The 18,164-nt window shown below is 35.9% G+C and overlaps 1 protein-coding gene across 2 annotated transcripts in view; it reads right to left on the bottom strand.

Moving 5' to 3' along the window:
- Positions 1-18,164, bottom strand: part of ERP44 (endoplasmic reticulum protein 44) — a 122,145-nt gene that overhangs the window by 71,611 nt on the left and 32,370 nt on the right. For both annotated transcript variants that reach the window (XM_055271679.2, XM_055271680.2), the window contains exons 2-4: positions 12,669-12,741; positions 10,410-10,449; positions 4,620-4,735 (exon numbers count right to left, since the gene is read on the bottom strand). In XM_055271679.2, the coding sequence (XP_055127654.2) occupies positions 4,620-4,735; positions 10,410-10,449; positions 12,669-12,741 (229 nt within the window). The remainder of the gene's footprint in view (positions 1-4,619; positions 4,736-10,409; positions 10,450-12,668; positions 12,742-18,164) is intronic.

The raw sequence follows: 18,164 nt of genomic DNA, 5'->3' as shown, positions 1-18,164 counted from the left end.
GGACACAATCAACAGAGTGAAAAGGCAACCTACAGAACAGGAGAATTTATTTGCAAATCATATATATGAGGGGTGAATATCCAGAATATACAAAGAACTCCTACAACTCAATATCAACAACAAAAACCCAAATAACCTGATTTTAAAATGGGCAAAGGAGTTGAATAAATATTTCTCTGAAGAAGATATACAAATGACCAATAAGCATGTGAAAAAATACTGAACATCACTAATTATTAAGGAAATGCAAACCAACAACACAGTGAGATACCATCTCACATCCATTAGTATGGCTGCTATAAACAAACAAACAAACAAACAAACAAAAACAGAAAATAGAGCCCACAGGGTCACACACACTGTAGTCCCAGCTACTCAGGAGGCTGGGTGGGAGGATCCCCTGAGCCCAGGAGTTGGGTGGGGGGAGGGGGGAGGGATAACATTAGGAGATATAACTAATGCTAAATGATGAGTAATGGGTGCAGCACACCAACATGGCACATGTATACATATGTAACAAACCCACACGTTGTGCACATGTACCCTAAAACTTAAAGTATAATAATAATAAAATTTAAAAAAATAAAAACAACAACAAAGAGAAAATAAGAAGTGCAGGTGAGGGTGTGGAGAAACTGCAACCCTTAGGTAATCCTAATGAAAATGTAAAATGATACAGCAGCTATGAAAGATGGTATGATGTTTCTTCAAAAAATTAAAAACTACCATATGATCTAGCAATTCCACTGCTGGATATATGTAAAAGAAAAACTGGGAACTTTCTTTAAAGGTCTCAAAGAGGTATTAGTATACTCATGTTCATACCACCATTATTCACAATAGCCAAGGGGCAGAATCAACCTGTGTTCTTGACGGATGACAAACAAATCGTAGTGTATACATACCATGAAATATTATTCAGCCTTAAAAAGTAGGGAAATTCTGACGCATGCTACAACACGAATGAGCCTTGCGGACAGTATGCTAAGTGAAATATGCCAGTCACAAAAAGACAGATACTGTATGATTCCACTTATGTGGAGTACCTAGAGTAATCCCATTTGTAGAAAAAGAAGGTAGAAAAGTGGTTGCCAGGGGCTGGGGAGAATGGGCAATGGGAAGCTGTTTATCGGGTGTAGAGCTTCAGTTTTGCAAGATGAAGAACTGGAGACTGGTTGCACAACAATGTGAATACATTTTACAGTATTAAATTGTACAATTTAAAATGGTAAGATAGTAATTTTATGTGTATGTTACAATTTTTTTAAAAAACTACAAGGGTAGAATGGGAGAAAATATTTGCAAATTACATATGTGAAAAAAGACTTGTATTCACAATATATAAAGAACTCTCAAAACTCAGTAAGAGGGCAGGCACAGTGGCTCATGCTGGTAATCCCAGCACTTTCAGAAGCCGAGGTGGAACAATCACTTTAGCCCAGGAGTTTGAGACCAGCCTGGGTAACATAAGGAGACCTGTCTCTAAAAAAATTTTTTAAATTAGCTGGGTGTGGTGGCACATGCTACTTGGGAGGCTGTGGTGGAAAGGTCACTGGGGACTGGAAGGTCGAGGCTGCAGTGAGCCGAGATTGTGCCACTGCACTACAGCCTGGGCGAGACAGTGACACCCTGTGGCAAATAAATAAATAAACAAATTTCGATAAGAAAATAAACAATCCAATAAAAAATGTGTAATATTTGAACAGACACATCATCACAGATACATGAATGTATATAAACATATGAGAATATTCTCAACATCATTAATTATTAGAAAAATGCAAATTAAACCACAAGGAGACACCACTTCACACATATTGGAATACATAAAATTAAATAGACTATCCACTCCAAGTTTTGACAAGAATATGGAACAACTGGAACTCTCATGTACTATTAGTGGATATATAAAATAGAACAAATACTTTGGAAAATAGTTTGGCAGTTTCTTAAAAAGTTAAACATGGAACTACCATATGACCTAGCATTTCACATCCAGGTATTTGCTCAGGAAAAATGAAAACATATGTATAAAGATTTATATCTGAATGTTCATAACAGCTTTGTATGTAATCTTTATTTGTATAAAGATTTATATCTGAATGTTCATAACAGCTTTATTTGTAATAGCCAGCAAGTCGAAACAACCCAAATGTCTGTCAGGAAGTGAACAGATAAATTGTGGTATATAGCCACACAATAGAATGCCACTAAATAATAAGAAATAATATATGCAACATGAAACAATCTCAAAATAAACATACTAAGTCCAAAAAAAAAAAAAAACCCAGACCAAAAAAAACCTCATACTGTATGATTCACTTATATAAAATTCTAGAAAATGCAAACTAATCTCCAGTGACGGAAAGTAGATGGTCCTTAAGGATGATGAAGGTGAGGTACAGAAGGGACAGACAGGGACCACAAAGGGGCACAAGGAAAATTTTGGAGGATGACAGCTATGCTCAATATCTTGATTGTGGTGATGGTTTCATGGATACACACATGTATCAAAACCCAGAAAATTATAAAATTTAAATTTGTGTAATGTATTATGTCAATTATACCTCAATAAATCTCTTTTAAAAACTGCTTTAGGATTGAACAATCTATTTTTCAAAGCACTGATATGTATTTGAGTATATAAATTAAAGTTGTTTAAATGGTTAGGAAAAAAAAAAAAATTTGACCACAGAATAACCGGCCAAAAAGGCATTTCTCTTTAAAACATAGAATTCTTAAGGTTCTTGCAGTCCAAAACTTCTACAATCTAATTGGCACATAAGAGGTTAACAAAACTACAGTTTGTCTTACAATCTCTAAAGAGACTGTGGAAAATGTAAATACATTAATCAATAAGGGTTTCATAACATCATTTCTTTAAAAGAATTACATAGAAGAGAAAAAATATTCAGAGAGATGCATAATACCTCATAATATGCATAATACCTCAGATAACTTGCTGGTGGATTGAAAAAGCATCTGAACTGTGCTATTTGCTCCCATAAAAAGAAAGCTTACTAGCAATGATGTCAGATTTTCTTCAAAAGTTATCTGTTTAAAAGATGGAATAAGTGATATTTACGGTTCAAGGATATAAGTATTAAATTTTCTTCCCAATGAATGTAAGCTTTAGGGCATAATTTCCAATTTTATGGTTCAAATTCAGTAAAAGTAGGAACTCTTATCTGCACTGTAACATCTAATTAAATACATAAAGAATAGAAAGATTTGAAATGAGAACCTACACCAAAAACATCATGTTCTCTGTCAGCGAAAGGTCGGAGAAAAGATCTGGAAAGCAGTGTGAAAATGTAGCCCATGCCTGTACTGACAACCTTTTATTGCTCCCTTCACCCTATCTAGTTATGAATTTCAGCAGACAGAAATATGGGGTGGGGCTTAGAAGACTATGAAATGATTTACTGTTGGAAAATGCCTTGCTGCCTAGCACAAAGCTATACCAATAACTCCCCAAAATGTCTGAACAGAAAAGAGCAAATGAAGGCTTGACCAGACACTGAGCTATGTAACATTGATTAAGCCACTTCATATCCATTTCCTCATCAGTAAAATGAAAAGTTAGGTGTGTGTACACACATACTAATTTTAATCAGTAGGTTAAGTATAAAAAAATAGAAAACTTGAAGAATGGGAGGCAGTTCTGTATTCACACCAACTTACCAATAACTCAATGCAATAGCTTTTTGTGAGCAGTCTCTGTCTCCCAGAAACTGTCAGATGCTTGAGACACAGAAATTAGTAAGTAGTTTGGTCTCCTCTTAAAAGTGAACATTAAAAAAAGAAAGAAAAAAAAATTCCTGCCTTGATGAACAGACAATGCAGCTGATAAGACAACTAAGACACAATGAACCAGAACTACCAAATACAATGAGTTTAGCACGATGAGAGAGGAAAGTTCAAGTATAATGGGAACACACAGGAGGAAATACCACTAGCAAGATCACTAGTTCAAGTTAGACAAATCCGTCATGTATACGAAAAACCTGAGGATTTTACAGAGAATGCTCCACCAGGACAAGCAAAATGCAAGAAGTTGGATTTTAAGAGCCTAAGCTAAGTTTCTTAATACTCTTAATAATTATAATCAGTTGCTACAGCTAATTAGACCTCAAAAATAGTCTAAACCAGAATCTTTTCAAAACAGAACCTTTTCAAAAACAGAAACACACAAAAATCTGAGACAATCTTATTTGAAATGACTATAAATGGTATTTTCACATGATTCTAAAACTAACAGAAATCCATTTTTTCTTCTAATACTACATTTCAATCTTATTTACTGATTTTGGTATTTGCTTTGATAGAAAACACTGCTAGTTTTGGTCCCTAAGCTTGACCTATTGTAATTTTTAAAATAACAACAAAAAAACCTTCACACAAGAAAATGGAAAGTAGTTTTCTAAGTACATAAAAATTAAATAGTAACAATTTAACCAAGGCCACTAGAACCTTTTCGGTTTGTTCTCCACTTAAAAGCAGAGCATTTAAAAAAAAAGAAAAGGAAAAAAAGAAAAGAAAAGAAAACAAAAAATGTGTTTGTGTGCCTGTGTTTGGGATGGGACAGTTTCTTCTAGACTTCCTATTGAGGTACTTACAGTGCTGATCACAATCAACTCTGGCAAACACTACTTGATTTTCATTTGGAAATTCTTCCTTAATGACATCGGAAGCTTCCTCAAAAATTGGATGCAACATCTGACTGAAACGACACCTATACACAGAGAAGGATGCCAATTAGAAATGAAAAGCAGAAGTAATAAAATCTTATTTCCGTTATTGCCCATTGACATTTGACATAGGCACAATAAATGACTCTGCGACATAATCACACACTTAATTTAATCATGAACCCTGACGTCATTCAATGGAGATGAAGACAATTTTGAATTCAAAGACTGTATACCAATTCTAAGAATGTATAATAGATTTTGGTTTTATTCATCTTGAGACAATTGCCAGTATTATGGAGCACACAGCTAAGGATCTCTTGCAGAGGTCATAAAACAAGTATGAAATAAGCCCTCTGAGAAGTACTATTAGGATTTGTAACTACTGAGGCTTGAACATTTATGAAAGAAATTAGCTTTCTCTATTTTATTTACTTTTAATTTTTTTTGACACAGGGTCTCATCCTGTTGCCCAAGTTGGAGGGCAGGGGCACAATCTGAGCTCACTGCACCCTCCACCTCCAGGGCTCAAGCAATCCTCCCACCTCAAAATAATAAAATTTTGGACTATTGTGTAAAATATTTTAACTGTATTGCAAATATTAGACCTCTCCACCTGGCTAGTTCTATCAAATCTCACAGGCAAGTTAGCATACTAAATAAATAAGTTATATTAAAAGAATATATGGTATATAATTAACTATTTCCCCTCAAAATTTACCCCTTGATAAAATGGGCTTTTATATCTGTAAACATACTAAATACACTAAGTCCAGAAGCAAATATCTTAAATTCCTAACCAAGACTTCCTGTCTGTATTTTCTTTTTTCTTTTACTTCAAACACAAGACACAAACCCCACAATATTTTACAAACTTGTTACTTCTAACTGTCCCTTAATCAAGCCAAACATTTCACAAAAACAGTCATGTGGTGTTTAACGACAGGGATACACTCTGGGAAATACACCATTAGGTGATTTCTTCATTGTGCGAACATCATAAAGTATATTTACACAAACCTAGAAGGTATAGTATAGCCTAGCATGCACCTACACTATATGGTATACAGCCTCCTACTGCTCCTAGGCTACAAACCTGTACCACATGTTAATATACTAAATACTGTAGGCAACTGTAACACAATAGCAGTTGTGTATCTAAACACAGAAAAGGTACAGTAAAAATACAGTATTATATATGGGACTTCTGTCATTGACCTAAACATCATTATGTCATGGATGACTATGTTCTAGGTAATTAAAGGGACCCAATAAGAAGGGGAAGAATCAGAATTAGCAACCAGCTGGGTTAGAATGGCCATTCTCTTACGGAAGAAGTATTAAGGATATGTAAACAAACTACAATTGCTACTCTTGCTTCCAGAGCCCTTTTCCACCAAATTTACTTAAATGATGTCAGTGAACAGTTTAATCCACATGTAATTAGTTCATACACATTAGCTTTAATACAATAAAAATATTGGAAACCCTGTGAAAGGATGCAAACATTATACTTCCTCCCTATTTCTTCTTGTATATATATATATCTCTTCTAGCCCACTCACCTGACTTCCTAAGGAGATGTCCTAGAATATATCAAGGAGAAACATCTGTATCTTCAATCTCTTGCTTTCAAGTGGCTCTTTCCTCTTTTAGCATTCTTAAATCTCTCCCATCAGGGATAAGAGGGTGGGGTCTGTGGACATCATGGACCGTGTCTTATTTGACTATGTATTCTAATAAACATTCAATATATGTGTATTAAATAAATAAATTGATAGAATGGAGGAATTGGAGCAGTTAGGACCGCAGGTTTGTGGGTTCTTACAGTTTGCTGAAAATAAGGTAGCTGGAGGGCAAGTTAGGCAAGGAGTAGGGGCTGATCAATGGTTTCTTGAAAAATTTAGCTCTGACCTAGTGAAGAAAGAGCGGGCAAGCCTCTTTATGGCTTAAGGGCAACGTAAAAAAACACATCAAGGGCTTCTTTACTCTAGATTGTCCAGTTTGCCACTCATTAAGTATTTAAGCACGGTTCATGTTCAAAATAGGACCTGTCTTAATACAGGTTGAATGTCCCTAATCTGAAAATTCAAAATGTTTCAAAATCTAAAACTGTTTGAGCACTGACAAGATGCTCAAAGGAAATGCGCATTGAAGTATTTTGGATTTCATATTTTTGGGGTTAGGGATGTTGAACCAGTAAGTATAAGGCAAATATTCCCAAATCTGAAAAAATCCAAAAACTGAAACACTTATGGTCTCAAGTATTTCAGATAAGGGATACTCAACCTGTACCAAAAGATGAAAAGGGAAAATGAAATAAAAGTTCAATTCCATTATTACTGTACCTTCTTCATACATGTGTATCCATACACATGGAAATGTTACATTTATAAAAGGAACATCACAAAAGCAATGGATCTATTAAAAGGGCCTAAGGGTCATCTAAACCTAATATTCAATCTAGTGCTTAAATCAATCCTTAACAAATCTACCAAACAGATAAGTCTTTGCAGAGATATTTTGAGGGCACTTACTAATATGACCTAGTTAGAGAAAAAAATAAGCTTTGCAGTTAGGCATACCTGAATTTAAATCCCAGTTCCACCACTTACTAGCCATATGACCTTTCTGAGCCTCGATTCCTCAACCTAAAAGGAAATAATACCTACCTGCAGAGTATTTCTGAGCATTAAAAAAAACCTATGTAAAGAGTCTGGATGGGGATGGTTAATGGGTACAAAAATATAGTTAGAATGAATAAGATCTAGTAGGATGGGCCGGGTGCGGTGGCTCACGCTTGTAATCCCAGCACTTTGGGAGGCCAAGGCGGGCGGATCACGAGGTCAGGAGATTGAGACCACGGTGAAACCCCGTCTCTACTAAAAAAAAAATACAAAAAAATTAGCTGGGCGTGGTGGAGGGCGCCTGTAGTCCCAGCTACTCGGAGAGGCTGAGGCAGGAGAATGGCGTGAACCCGGGAGGCGGAGCTTGCAGTGAGCTGAGATTGCGCCACTGCCCTCCAGCCTGGGCGACAGAGTGAGACTCCGTCTCAAAAAAAAAAAAAAAAAAAAAGATCTAGTAGGATGACTACAGTAAACAGAAATGTATTGTACATTTTTAAATAACTAAAAGAGTAAAACTGGAATGTTTGTAACATAAATGATGAATCCTTGAAATGATGAATACTCCATTTACCCTGATACGTGTTTTTTTTGTTTGTTTTTGCTTTTTTGTTTGAGACGGAGTCTCGCTCTGTCACTCAGGCTGGAGTGCCAACAGTGTGATCTCAGCTCACTGCAACCTCTGCCTCCTGGCTTCAAGCAATTCTCCCGCCTCAGCCTCCCAAGTAGCTGGGATTACAGGTGCCCGCCACGTCCGGCTAATTTTTTGTATTTTTAGTAAAGACGGGGTTTCACCATGTTCGTCAGGCTACTCTTGAACTCCTGACCTCAGGTGATCTGCCCGCCTCGGCCTTCCAAAGTGCTGGGATTACAGGCATGAGCCACTGTGCCCGGCCATGTGATTGTCCTACTTTGTACACCTCTATCAAAATATCTCCTGTGCCCCATAAATATATATACCTACTATGTACCCATAAATATTAGGTAATTTTAAAAAAATAGTCTGGCACAAAACAGCATTATTAACCACCTACTACAGTATTACTCAAGGAGCTGCAGTATTTTTAAGCACCTCTATTACAGAATTATTAAACTGTGCCACATCCATAACTTCCCGAATGAACTCAGTGTAGACTTTGAGGCCACATAGTATTAAGTCTATGTCTTACAGCCAATTACCCAAGCTTTTTCAGCTGTATAAAAGAGTATTAATTCATTAACAACTTAAGGTATTCTTTAGGTAATGTCTTCCCAAATAACTCAGTCCACGTTTCCAATTCAGTTTTTTCAAAAGATCAGCAGCACGTTCTATTACTCTTTCTTGCAACACACAAAATTTCTCAGTCAGGAGAAAGTCGTTCTAGTTTTTCTTCAGACATCATCTAGTTGGGTAACCTTGGGAAAGTACTTCAATCCCCTGGATCTCAGTTTTCTTATTTTAAAATGGACTGGACTACATAATCTTCTACCAAATTTTGTGGCTACTAATAAATCTTGACAACCCTAATTTACTTTGAAAAATGCCACCTTTGATACATATTTTATAAATAGCATTTTCTCTGTGTATCTTCAACTTTTTACTAAAGTTCTTTAAATAACCATACCATATATACATTCATTCAGTAGACATTATGTACTTATCAGCCACATATTAAGCAAAGTGCTTGGGGATTAAAGTTGAAAATAAAACTATGGTATATATTTTCACAGAGCAAACAATGTAGTAGGGAGTCACCAACCAGGATTACAGCCTACAAGTGTTATGATTGGGTAAGTATGGGTGTTACGGGAAATAACAGAAGGGCTCATAATCAGAGTCAAGAGTAGGGGTAGGTGTATTGATCCAGGAAGATAACCTGGAGAAAGTGGCATCTAATCTAAGACTTGAAAGATTAGAACTTAACTAAGTAAAGAAGTGGGTGACAGAAGAATGATCCATCCAGGCAGGGGAAATATCATGCCTCACAGTCCAGTGATGAAATACAGAATTTTATAGGAATTGAAAGAAGTTTAGTATAACTGGAGCAGAATGTGGAAGCGGAGAGAGGCCAGACATAACAGCTACAGAGGGAATAAGAGACCAGTTCATAAGGGGCCTTCTGGGTCAAAGTAAAGGATTTAAACTTTAACCCAAAGGTAATGGAAACATTTTAAGGGCTTTAAGAAGGGGTATAAACTAATCTTATTTACACTGTAAGAAAGAGAACTCTGGCTTACATTGTAGAGAACAGAATGGAGATACATAAGACTAGAGGCACAGAAAAGAAATGAGGAGACTGTAGCATGAATTTTAAGTAAATGACAGGACTGTGGCCTGGAGTATGGTAGTGACAGCTAGTAGGTAGTAAGCCTTAAAGGGTCAGATAAGATACAGAGTGTCTAGGGATAAAGACTATGCCGGTGTTTCAGAATCTTTCCAACTAAATCTCCCTTGCGTTTCAGAATCTTTCCAACTAAATCTCCCTTCTTCCTATCTCCATGCCATATTCTGTAACATCTACTATATACCATGTTGTTCTAGATGCTGGGAATACTGAGTATGCCATTATCTCTGCCCTCAAAGTTTGTTTGCTAGGGCACAAACAAGAAAAGACAAAACATTTAGTAAGAAAAAGAAAGTGGTACATAGAGTACTATATAAACACAAAAGACAGGCTCTGATTCAGCCAGGGGAAGGAGTAAAGGTATCCTAGAAGAGGCAGCAGATTGTATAAATTTAAAAATGTCAACATTATTTTTCCTTCTAAACTTGCCATACCCAAATCATGACTTATAAACACTACCCTCCTTCCACAGTCAGGACAAATACGGAATTGCAATACGTGTTCCCTTTGAGTTGGGGGTGGAGAGAGTCATATTTGAGTTATATGTTACTTGTTTTAAGATATAAGATAACAGAAACAGCTCTATTTCTTTCTTAAAACAGAAATCCTTACCAAATTAAACTACTTCCTTTGTGGATGAAACTTAATTGACTTTATGTATGGAATACTGTCTTGAAATAGAAAAAGCCTTCCCTTCCCCTTTCTAGCAAAGAAAAATTAACCTTTAGCAAGTAAAAACAAACCCAAACCCAAACAATAAGATTACTTACCAGTCAGCATAAAAATTTACTAAAGCAACATCAGCATTGTCTGAAATTGAAAAACAAAACCAAATAAGCTATTTGTAATAATTTTGACATAATTAAAGATACAGTTTCATTATGATCTTTGTCCAATATAAGGGTCCACTTAAAAAAACACAGTAACTATTATCTCTCACTCAGAAACCTAGAGTCATGGACAGCTTATATAATTTATGGTAAACTTTGTCTCTTTTCTCTGTATGCTTTATAAGTTCACTATATCTTTTGTTTTATGGAGACTGGGTTTCACTCTATTGCCCAGGCTAGAGTGCAGTGGCATGATCAAAATCCAGTGCAGCCTCAAACTCCTGGGTTGACGTTCACCCACTTCACCCTCCCAAGTAGCTAGGACTACAGGCAAACACCACCACAGCTGGCTAATTTTTGTATTTTTTTTGCAGAGACAGGATCTAGTTATATTGCCCAGGCTGGTCTCGAACTCCTGGCCTCAAGCAACCTCCCACCTTAACCTTCCAAAGTGCTGGGATTACAGGCATAAGCCATCATACTGGCTTCCTTCATTGCATCTTAAATGAATTTAAAGCAAATGTGAAATAAAGTCCAGATAAAGTAAGTAAGCTACTACCATAAAAAGTAAAGTGGAATGATCTGTGTTTTATTTTTTGATCTTCCATATTCATGAATAACTGAGAATTAGTTCTGCAAATAAAATCCCACATCACAGAAAAGACCTGTATAACTAAGTTATTTCTAAACCTCCCATATCCCACCTAGTTGCAACAAGTAATCTACAACTAACGGTGTTGCACAAGATGCCAATTTTTTAATTCCTATCCATTTAACAGTTATTCCCTCCTACAAAAATAACAGCATCATTTGCATATCAAGATGTAAAGACATAAGATGTAGTGCTTTTTGCCTATCCCTAATTCAGAGAAACTTAAAGTCCTCAAGCACTCATGAAAATAAAACACAAAGACATTCTAGAATTTGAAAGATGACAGAAGTGAAAATGACATGTAAGTTTCAATTCCTTTCTTCCCTTTTTACCTTCAAGTTACTTTTTATATATTTGCTTATTCGCTCTAAAGCAGTGGTTCACAAACTGTGGTTCCTGGACCAGAAACACCAACATCACCTGGGAACTCACAGAAATGCAAATCCTTAAGAAATGCAAATCTTTAGGTAGGGGTCTAGCAGTTTCCTAGCAGTATAGATATTAATAAGTGTTCCAGGTGATTCTGATACATGCTAAAGTTTATGGAACCACTCCTCTAAAGAGACTCCATAAGACAGGAATAGACTTTTAGCATTTAAAGGTCCAGGAACATAATATATTACACTCAATGAATGTTGTAACTCCTTTTGCCTCTATTATATAAGATGGAAGATTAAAAAAAGAAATCATTTACGCACACTGTACATTTTCTTAAAGCTCCTAAGTTACGATTTTCTATCAACCACATCTTCACCTTTCCTTTACTATTTTTATAAAACAAGAAATGGTTTCTCTCAAGTTAATTATATCCACAACCACATTGTCAGCAAACAAACCATTCAGTAAAAAACTTATTAGGCCAAGTGTGGTGGCTCATGCCTGTAAACCCAGCACTTTGGGAGGCTAAGATGAGAGGACTGCTTGAGGCCAGGAATTCAAGACCAGCCTGGGCAACACAGCGAGATCATGTCTCTACAAGAAAAATTTAAAATCAGCTACGTGCAGTGGAGCACACCTGCAGTCCTAGCTAACTTGGAAGGTTGAGGAAAGAGGATTGTTGAGCCCAGGAGGTCAAGGCTGAAGGGAGCTATAATATTATCATGCCACTGCACTCCAGTATGGGTGACAAAGCAAGACCCTTTCTCTAAAACAAAAAATAAAAAAAGTACTGAGCTTAACTGGACCAATAACAATAAAAGAGATCAGAATAGGCGATCTAATTAAAGGGAAAAAAGAAAAAAAAGTCTAGGCTGTGTCCTGAGGTCATTAACATTTAGTTCTGCACAGTGAGAACGATTGGTCTCTAAGTAGGCTTATCAAAACATTTCATGAATTGTTAAGAATGGTATCTATATCAAGTTAAATAAATAAAAAAGACTAAAAGTAACCAAAAGTGCTTTGATAATTCAGAAAGTCATGGAATTAATCAGAATGCCATCTCTTCATCTGTGCTAGCTAACTGAGATTTTATTGGTTTTTTTTTGTATATATAAACTAACTCTCTACAGAGAAGAAAGAGTACACTTTAAAAATATTGAGGTACTTACTTAAAATTTCATCTATATTCTCAGTATCAAGACTTGTTATTTCAGTTGTTACAGGAGTAAAAACCCAAGTTACCTGAAAATTTAAAAAATGAGAAATTAATAAATGTGTCCACAAAAGGCAAATACGTAAAAGCAGAAAGTCTAAAAATAAAGTTGATTCCACTTGTTCCTTAGAAAATTATACATCAATTGAATTGAATCTTTATTATCTAGTCTAATCTTTTACTAGATAAATGAAATAGGAGAAATATTAGCTTCTCAAGCCTAGAAATTGATCAAATAACACTTTCTATACTTGCAAATATACAAAATAGCTTCTAAGGAATTAGGAAAACTGGGAATATACATATCTTTTCAAATTAGCACTTTCAAGAACTTTATAGCACCACAAGAAAAAATTTGTGAGATTATCAGTGTTTAAAGTATAAATATAAAGACCAAAGCTAAGTCTGCTGATTCTATCCTGCCATGTTTCTAAGAGAGAAGAAAATAATGAAAAATGCAAGAAAGACTTTTGCAAGTTGTAAACCAAAAGCCCTTCCAGTATAATTTTCACTTATTGGTGATAACAATGTGTTATATGAGAGGCTATTAAAAAGAAAATAAGAATGTTTTTGTACTTTAATGAACCTGAAATCCAAAGTTCAAGTTTATCAAAGAAAATCTTAGCCTCCCATCTGCAAAACAAAGAAAATATAAAATTTTAAACTAAACTAGCAAATGTTTACTTATTTTAAAAAGTAAAATTTAGTGTATTTTATTTTTAGTTTCCAACTTTAATGACTTGGTGTTTGCTGCCTGGAGAGTTTTTTGTTTGAAATAGAGTTTGTGTATGGAAATTCACTTACTAAATCATTGCTTTTTACTGAATGACAACTGATGTCAGGCTCTGATCAAAGTGCTAAAGACTATTCCTTTGCCCACCCATTTCCTGAATACTTCAGCACTTAGACTCAAAACTTTTATAATTCACCAACAATTCAATCTAAATGCTATAAAGAGATACAATGATGCTAGTATATACATAAGCCCAGCTAATTTTTAAAAATATTTCTGGGCTGGGCATGGTGGCTCATGCCTGTAATCTCAGCACTTTGAGAGGCCAAGGTGGGCGGATCACGAGGTCAAGAGATTAAGACCATCCTGGCCAACATGGTGAAACCCTGTGTCTACTAAAAATACAAAAATTAGCCGGCCATGGTGGCGGGTGCCTGTAGTCCCAGCTACTCGGGAGGCTGAGGCAGGAGAATCACTTGAACCCAGGAGATGGAGGTTGCAGTGAGCTGAGATTGCGCCACTGCACTCCAGCTTGGTGAAAGAGCAAGACTCCGTCTCAAAAAAAAAAAAAAAGTGTGTGTGTGTGTGTATATATATATATATTTCTATAGATTTATTCTTTCCTTAGGAAAGGCCTAAGGATAACACTAAGTCTTATTTTTAAATTACCATAACGGTGTAGCCAATAACTATCATGTCTGTTAGCAACCAATAAATTATACTCTCCTAAAAGTAGGCTAAATAATTGCAAATCTCCAAATATTTGACTTATAAAACTAATTTCATTATTTTCAGTGCCTCAAACATTAACTGGAAAGATCAGACTTCCCTCACTAGTCATTAGTTACTATTGATGGGGTTTAGGACACATTACTTCAAAATACGGCACGTTGGCATTTGAGGAAATAGCAGAAGCAAAAAGGTCTCCCTGACCTTCTCCTGCCCTTCTCCCCTAAAACAGGTCATAAAATAATTCTCTGACATTACTCTAAAGTAGGTCTTAAGATCCCCCTAAGAGACGTATCCTCTAGACCCTAAGAAAAGGAATATCCCAATCTCTGCGGACACAGAGATACCAAGAAGAATCTAAACTAACAGTTCCCCCAGTTTATTACTATTAGATCATACCCCCTTTGTCCAGTCGTATGTCTGTACAACTGTCCACTTTTCAAAAACCTATGAATAAAAATAAAGTTTTTCCCACTTCTTTGGGTTGTAATTTCTGAAGGCTCCCATGTCATGTAAAACTTATATTAAATAAATTTGTATGCTTTTCTCTTGTTAATCTACCTTTTATTACAGGAGTCTCAGATATGAACCTAGAGATGTGTAAGAAATCTTTTCTACTCTGCATTATCAATGTCTTAATAACAGATCCTGGCCGGGCGCGGTGGCTCACGCTTGTAATCCCAGCACTTTGGGAGGCCAAGGCGGGCGGATCATGAGGTCAGGAGATCAAGACCACGGTGAAACCCCGTCTCTACTAAAAATACAAAAAAATTAGCCGGGCGTGGTGGCGGGCGCCTGTAGTCCCAGCTACTTGGAGAGGCTGAGGCGGGAGAATGGCGTGAACCCGGGAGGAGGAGCTTGCAGTGAGCCGAGACTGCGCCACTGCACTCCAGCCTGAGCGACAGAGCGAGACTCTGTCTCAAAAAATAAAAATAAAAAAATAACAGATCCTGCCTTCATAAGTATCTGACCAGTTCTAGATAACTGTGGAACCCAATAATATTGGTAATAGCAAGATTTTACACTTGTGTGCTAAAGAAAAACTTAAGAAGGCAGAAAAATATTATCATAGAACAATGAAGCTGGCATTATCAAAGTCAAGTCACTAAATAATTCAATAATATTTACAGTGTGAACTAGGTACTGAGGGCATAAATGCATACAGCATGGTGTGTGCTACCTCAAATCTGGGTAAGTGGGATAGCCATCACTCAAACATCTATCATTTCTTTGTGTTGGGAACACTCCAAATCTACTCTTCTGGTTATTCTGAAATATTTTTGAAGAGTTAATTACCATCTATCAAAATATGTAGAGAGAATATATGTTTAAAATCTAAAGTTAATAGCTTTTTACTAGCTGGGCACAGTGACTCATGCCTATAATCCCAGCACTTGGCGAGGCCAAGGCAGGAGGAACCCTTGAGGCCAGACCAGCCTAGGCAACATAGCAAGACCCTGTCTCTACAAAAAACTTAAAAAATTAGCCAGGCATGGTGGCACATGCCTGTAGTCATAGCTACTGGGGAGGCTGAGGCCACTGGATCACTTGAACCCAGAAGTTCGAGTTTGCAGTGAGCTATGATTGTGCCACTGCACTCCAGCCTGGATGACAGAACAGGACCCTGTCTCACAAAAAAAAAAAAAAAAAGAGAGAGGGAAATTGCATTTTACCTTGAAATATTTACATGGCAAAAACATTTACATGCTAAGTAATGGCAAAAATGAGGCAATGATCAATTTGGCTGTATTAAATAGATAACTATTACTTTAAAAATACTGTGCTAATAAATATGCAAGTGATAAGATTGGTATTTTGCTAACAGTTGTGTTTGCTAAGAAGGCCCAAAGCAAGAAAACTCTCTGACCCAGTAATCTCTGCTCCCTGTAGGGTGTCAAGGAGGCAGTTTCCTGTTAGCTTATCATTAACATTTCTATTAATATGCAGCATGAAGGGAAAGACGGGTTGTTTATTTGAACTGTTAGTAAGCTCCACTAGTCAGACAAATTGTTTCTTTTCCTGTCAGCCCTGGGCAGCAACAAGATTCTCCCGGGAAAACATCTTCATGTGTCAAATGCTATAGTGCTTAAGTAAAATAAAGTATGACTCCAGACCATAAAGCTTTTGATAGGGATCATTAATTTTTTTTCAATTTAGACTTGAATAAAACTTTTAAATTTACGTTAAAAACAAAATAAAAACTTATATGGAAATTTTCATAGATCTTAATAGTCATGAAGAATATAGTCTCTAATGATGAAATATTTAGACAACATATACAAATATACAGATACGAACTTAGGAAGTATTTTACAACTTGGTCATTCTCTCCAGTTTATTAGTTCATTTTCTTGCCAAGAAAGCAGAGCAGAGTGACATCTTTAATCATCTCTCATAATTCATTAGATAACTCCTCCATGCATTTACTGTACCAACTATTACAACATTTCAGCTTAGTGATGGGATCTTATATAAAAAGGCATACCAGTAAAATGGCAAATACCATACCCAAATTCATTTAAAAGACTAATAAAAGTGAAAGGCTAGCTTTCAATAGCAGGAGCTTCTTCAGCTAGGAAAGAATGTTTTCTTCCATTAGATGGTTACTAAAAATTTGTATCTCTCCCTGCTCTGAACACCAAGAGCAGTTTCTATAGGGTGTTGACATATTATTCTGTCTTAAAGAAATTAATTCTATCCTTAAATTAGTTATTTGCGCTGATGTCTTACTTCCTCCAACAGACTGGGAGTACCTTCAAAGTAGAGACCACCTTATTCAATTTTGTATCCCACAGATCACTGTACCCTGTTTGTACACAAGAAACATTCAAATATGTACTAAATGAATGATTAGATGGATGAATAGGTAGATGATGTTAACACACTAAGAATTTAGAGAGACGATACTGGATATGAGAAGTAGGAGGAAAAGGTCCAGAAATGGAAATTGCGAACAAACATGTTAACATGTTTGAGGAAACTGAGGTGATCAAATAAAAATAAAGTCTATATTATAATTTAGTTTTAATTATATAATAGCAAAAAGCACACCACTTGGTGATGATTCACAGACTTAGAAGGAATCTCACAAAGGATCTTCCCACCTATTGCAGAAACCCCTCTACATCACTACTTAACAGTTGGTTTCCCCAGCTGTTCTTTGGTATGATTTCCAGACACTTCAGCACATACAGTCACACTGCACAAAAATGTTTTGGTTAATGAGAGGCTACATATGTGACAGTGGTCCCATATGATTATAATGAAGCTGAAAAATTCCTGGAGCCTCTTGATGTCTTGATAATCCTGACCCTGTGTAGGTCTAGGCTAATGTGTGTGTTTTTGTCTTGGTTTTCAACAAAAAAGCTAAAAAGAAAAAAATATTTTAATAAAAAAAGCAAACAGAATGAGGTTATAAAGATGTTTTTGTACAGCTATGTAACATGTTGGTATTTTAACTTCCATATTATTACAAAAGAGTCAAAATGTTTATACAGTTAAAAAGTTACAGTAAGCTAGTTAATTTAGTATTAAAGAAAAAAGATATTTTAAAATACATTTAGTGTTGCCTAAGTTTACTGTGTTTATAAAGGCTACAGTAATGTACTAGGCCTTCTCTTTCACTCATCACTAGGCCTTCTCTTTCACTCATCACTCACTGACTCACCCAGAGCAACTTCCAGTCCTGCAAGTTTCATTCATGTTAACTACCCTATACATGTGTATAACATTTTTATCTTTTATACTATATTTTTACTGTCTTTTCTACATTTAGATACACAAATACCATTGTATTACAATTGCCTACAATATTCAGTACATTAACATACTATACAAGTAGCCTAAGAGTAATAGGCTATTCCATATAGCCCAGATGTGTAGTAGGCTATACCATCTAGGTTTGTGTAAGTATATTCTATGACGTTTGCACAATGACAAAATTGCCTAATGACACATTTCTCAGAACATATCCCTGTCATCAAGCCATGA

Source organism: Symphalangus syndactylus, chromosome 3 (genome assembly GCF_028878055.3).
Source record: "Symphalangus syndactylus isolate Jambi chromosome 3, NHGRI_mSymSyn1-v2.1_pri, whole genome shotgun sequence".
In the NCBI taxonomy this organism is placed as follows: domain Eukaryota; kingdom Metazoa; phylum Chordata; class Mammalia; order Primates; family Hylobatidae; genus Symphalangus; species Symphalangus syndactylus.
Note: the sequence above shows the minus strand (reverse complement) of the source record. Positions and strands in the feature narration are given on the sequence as shown.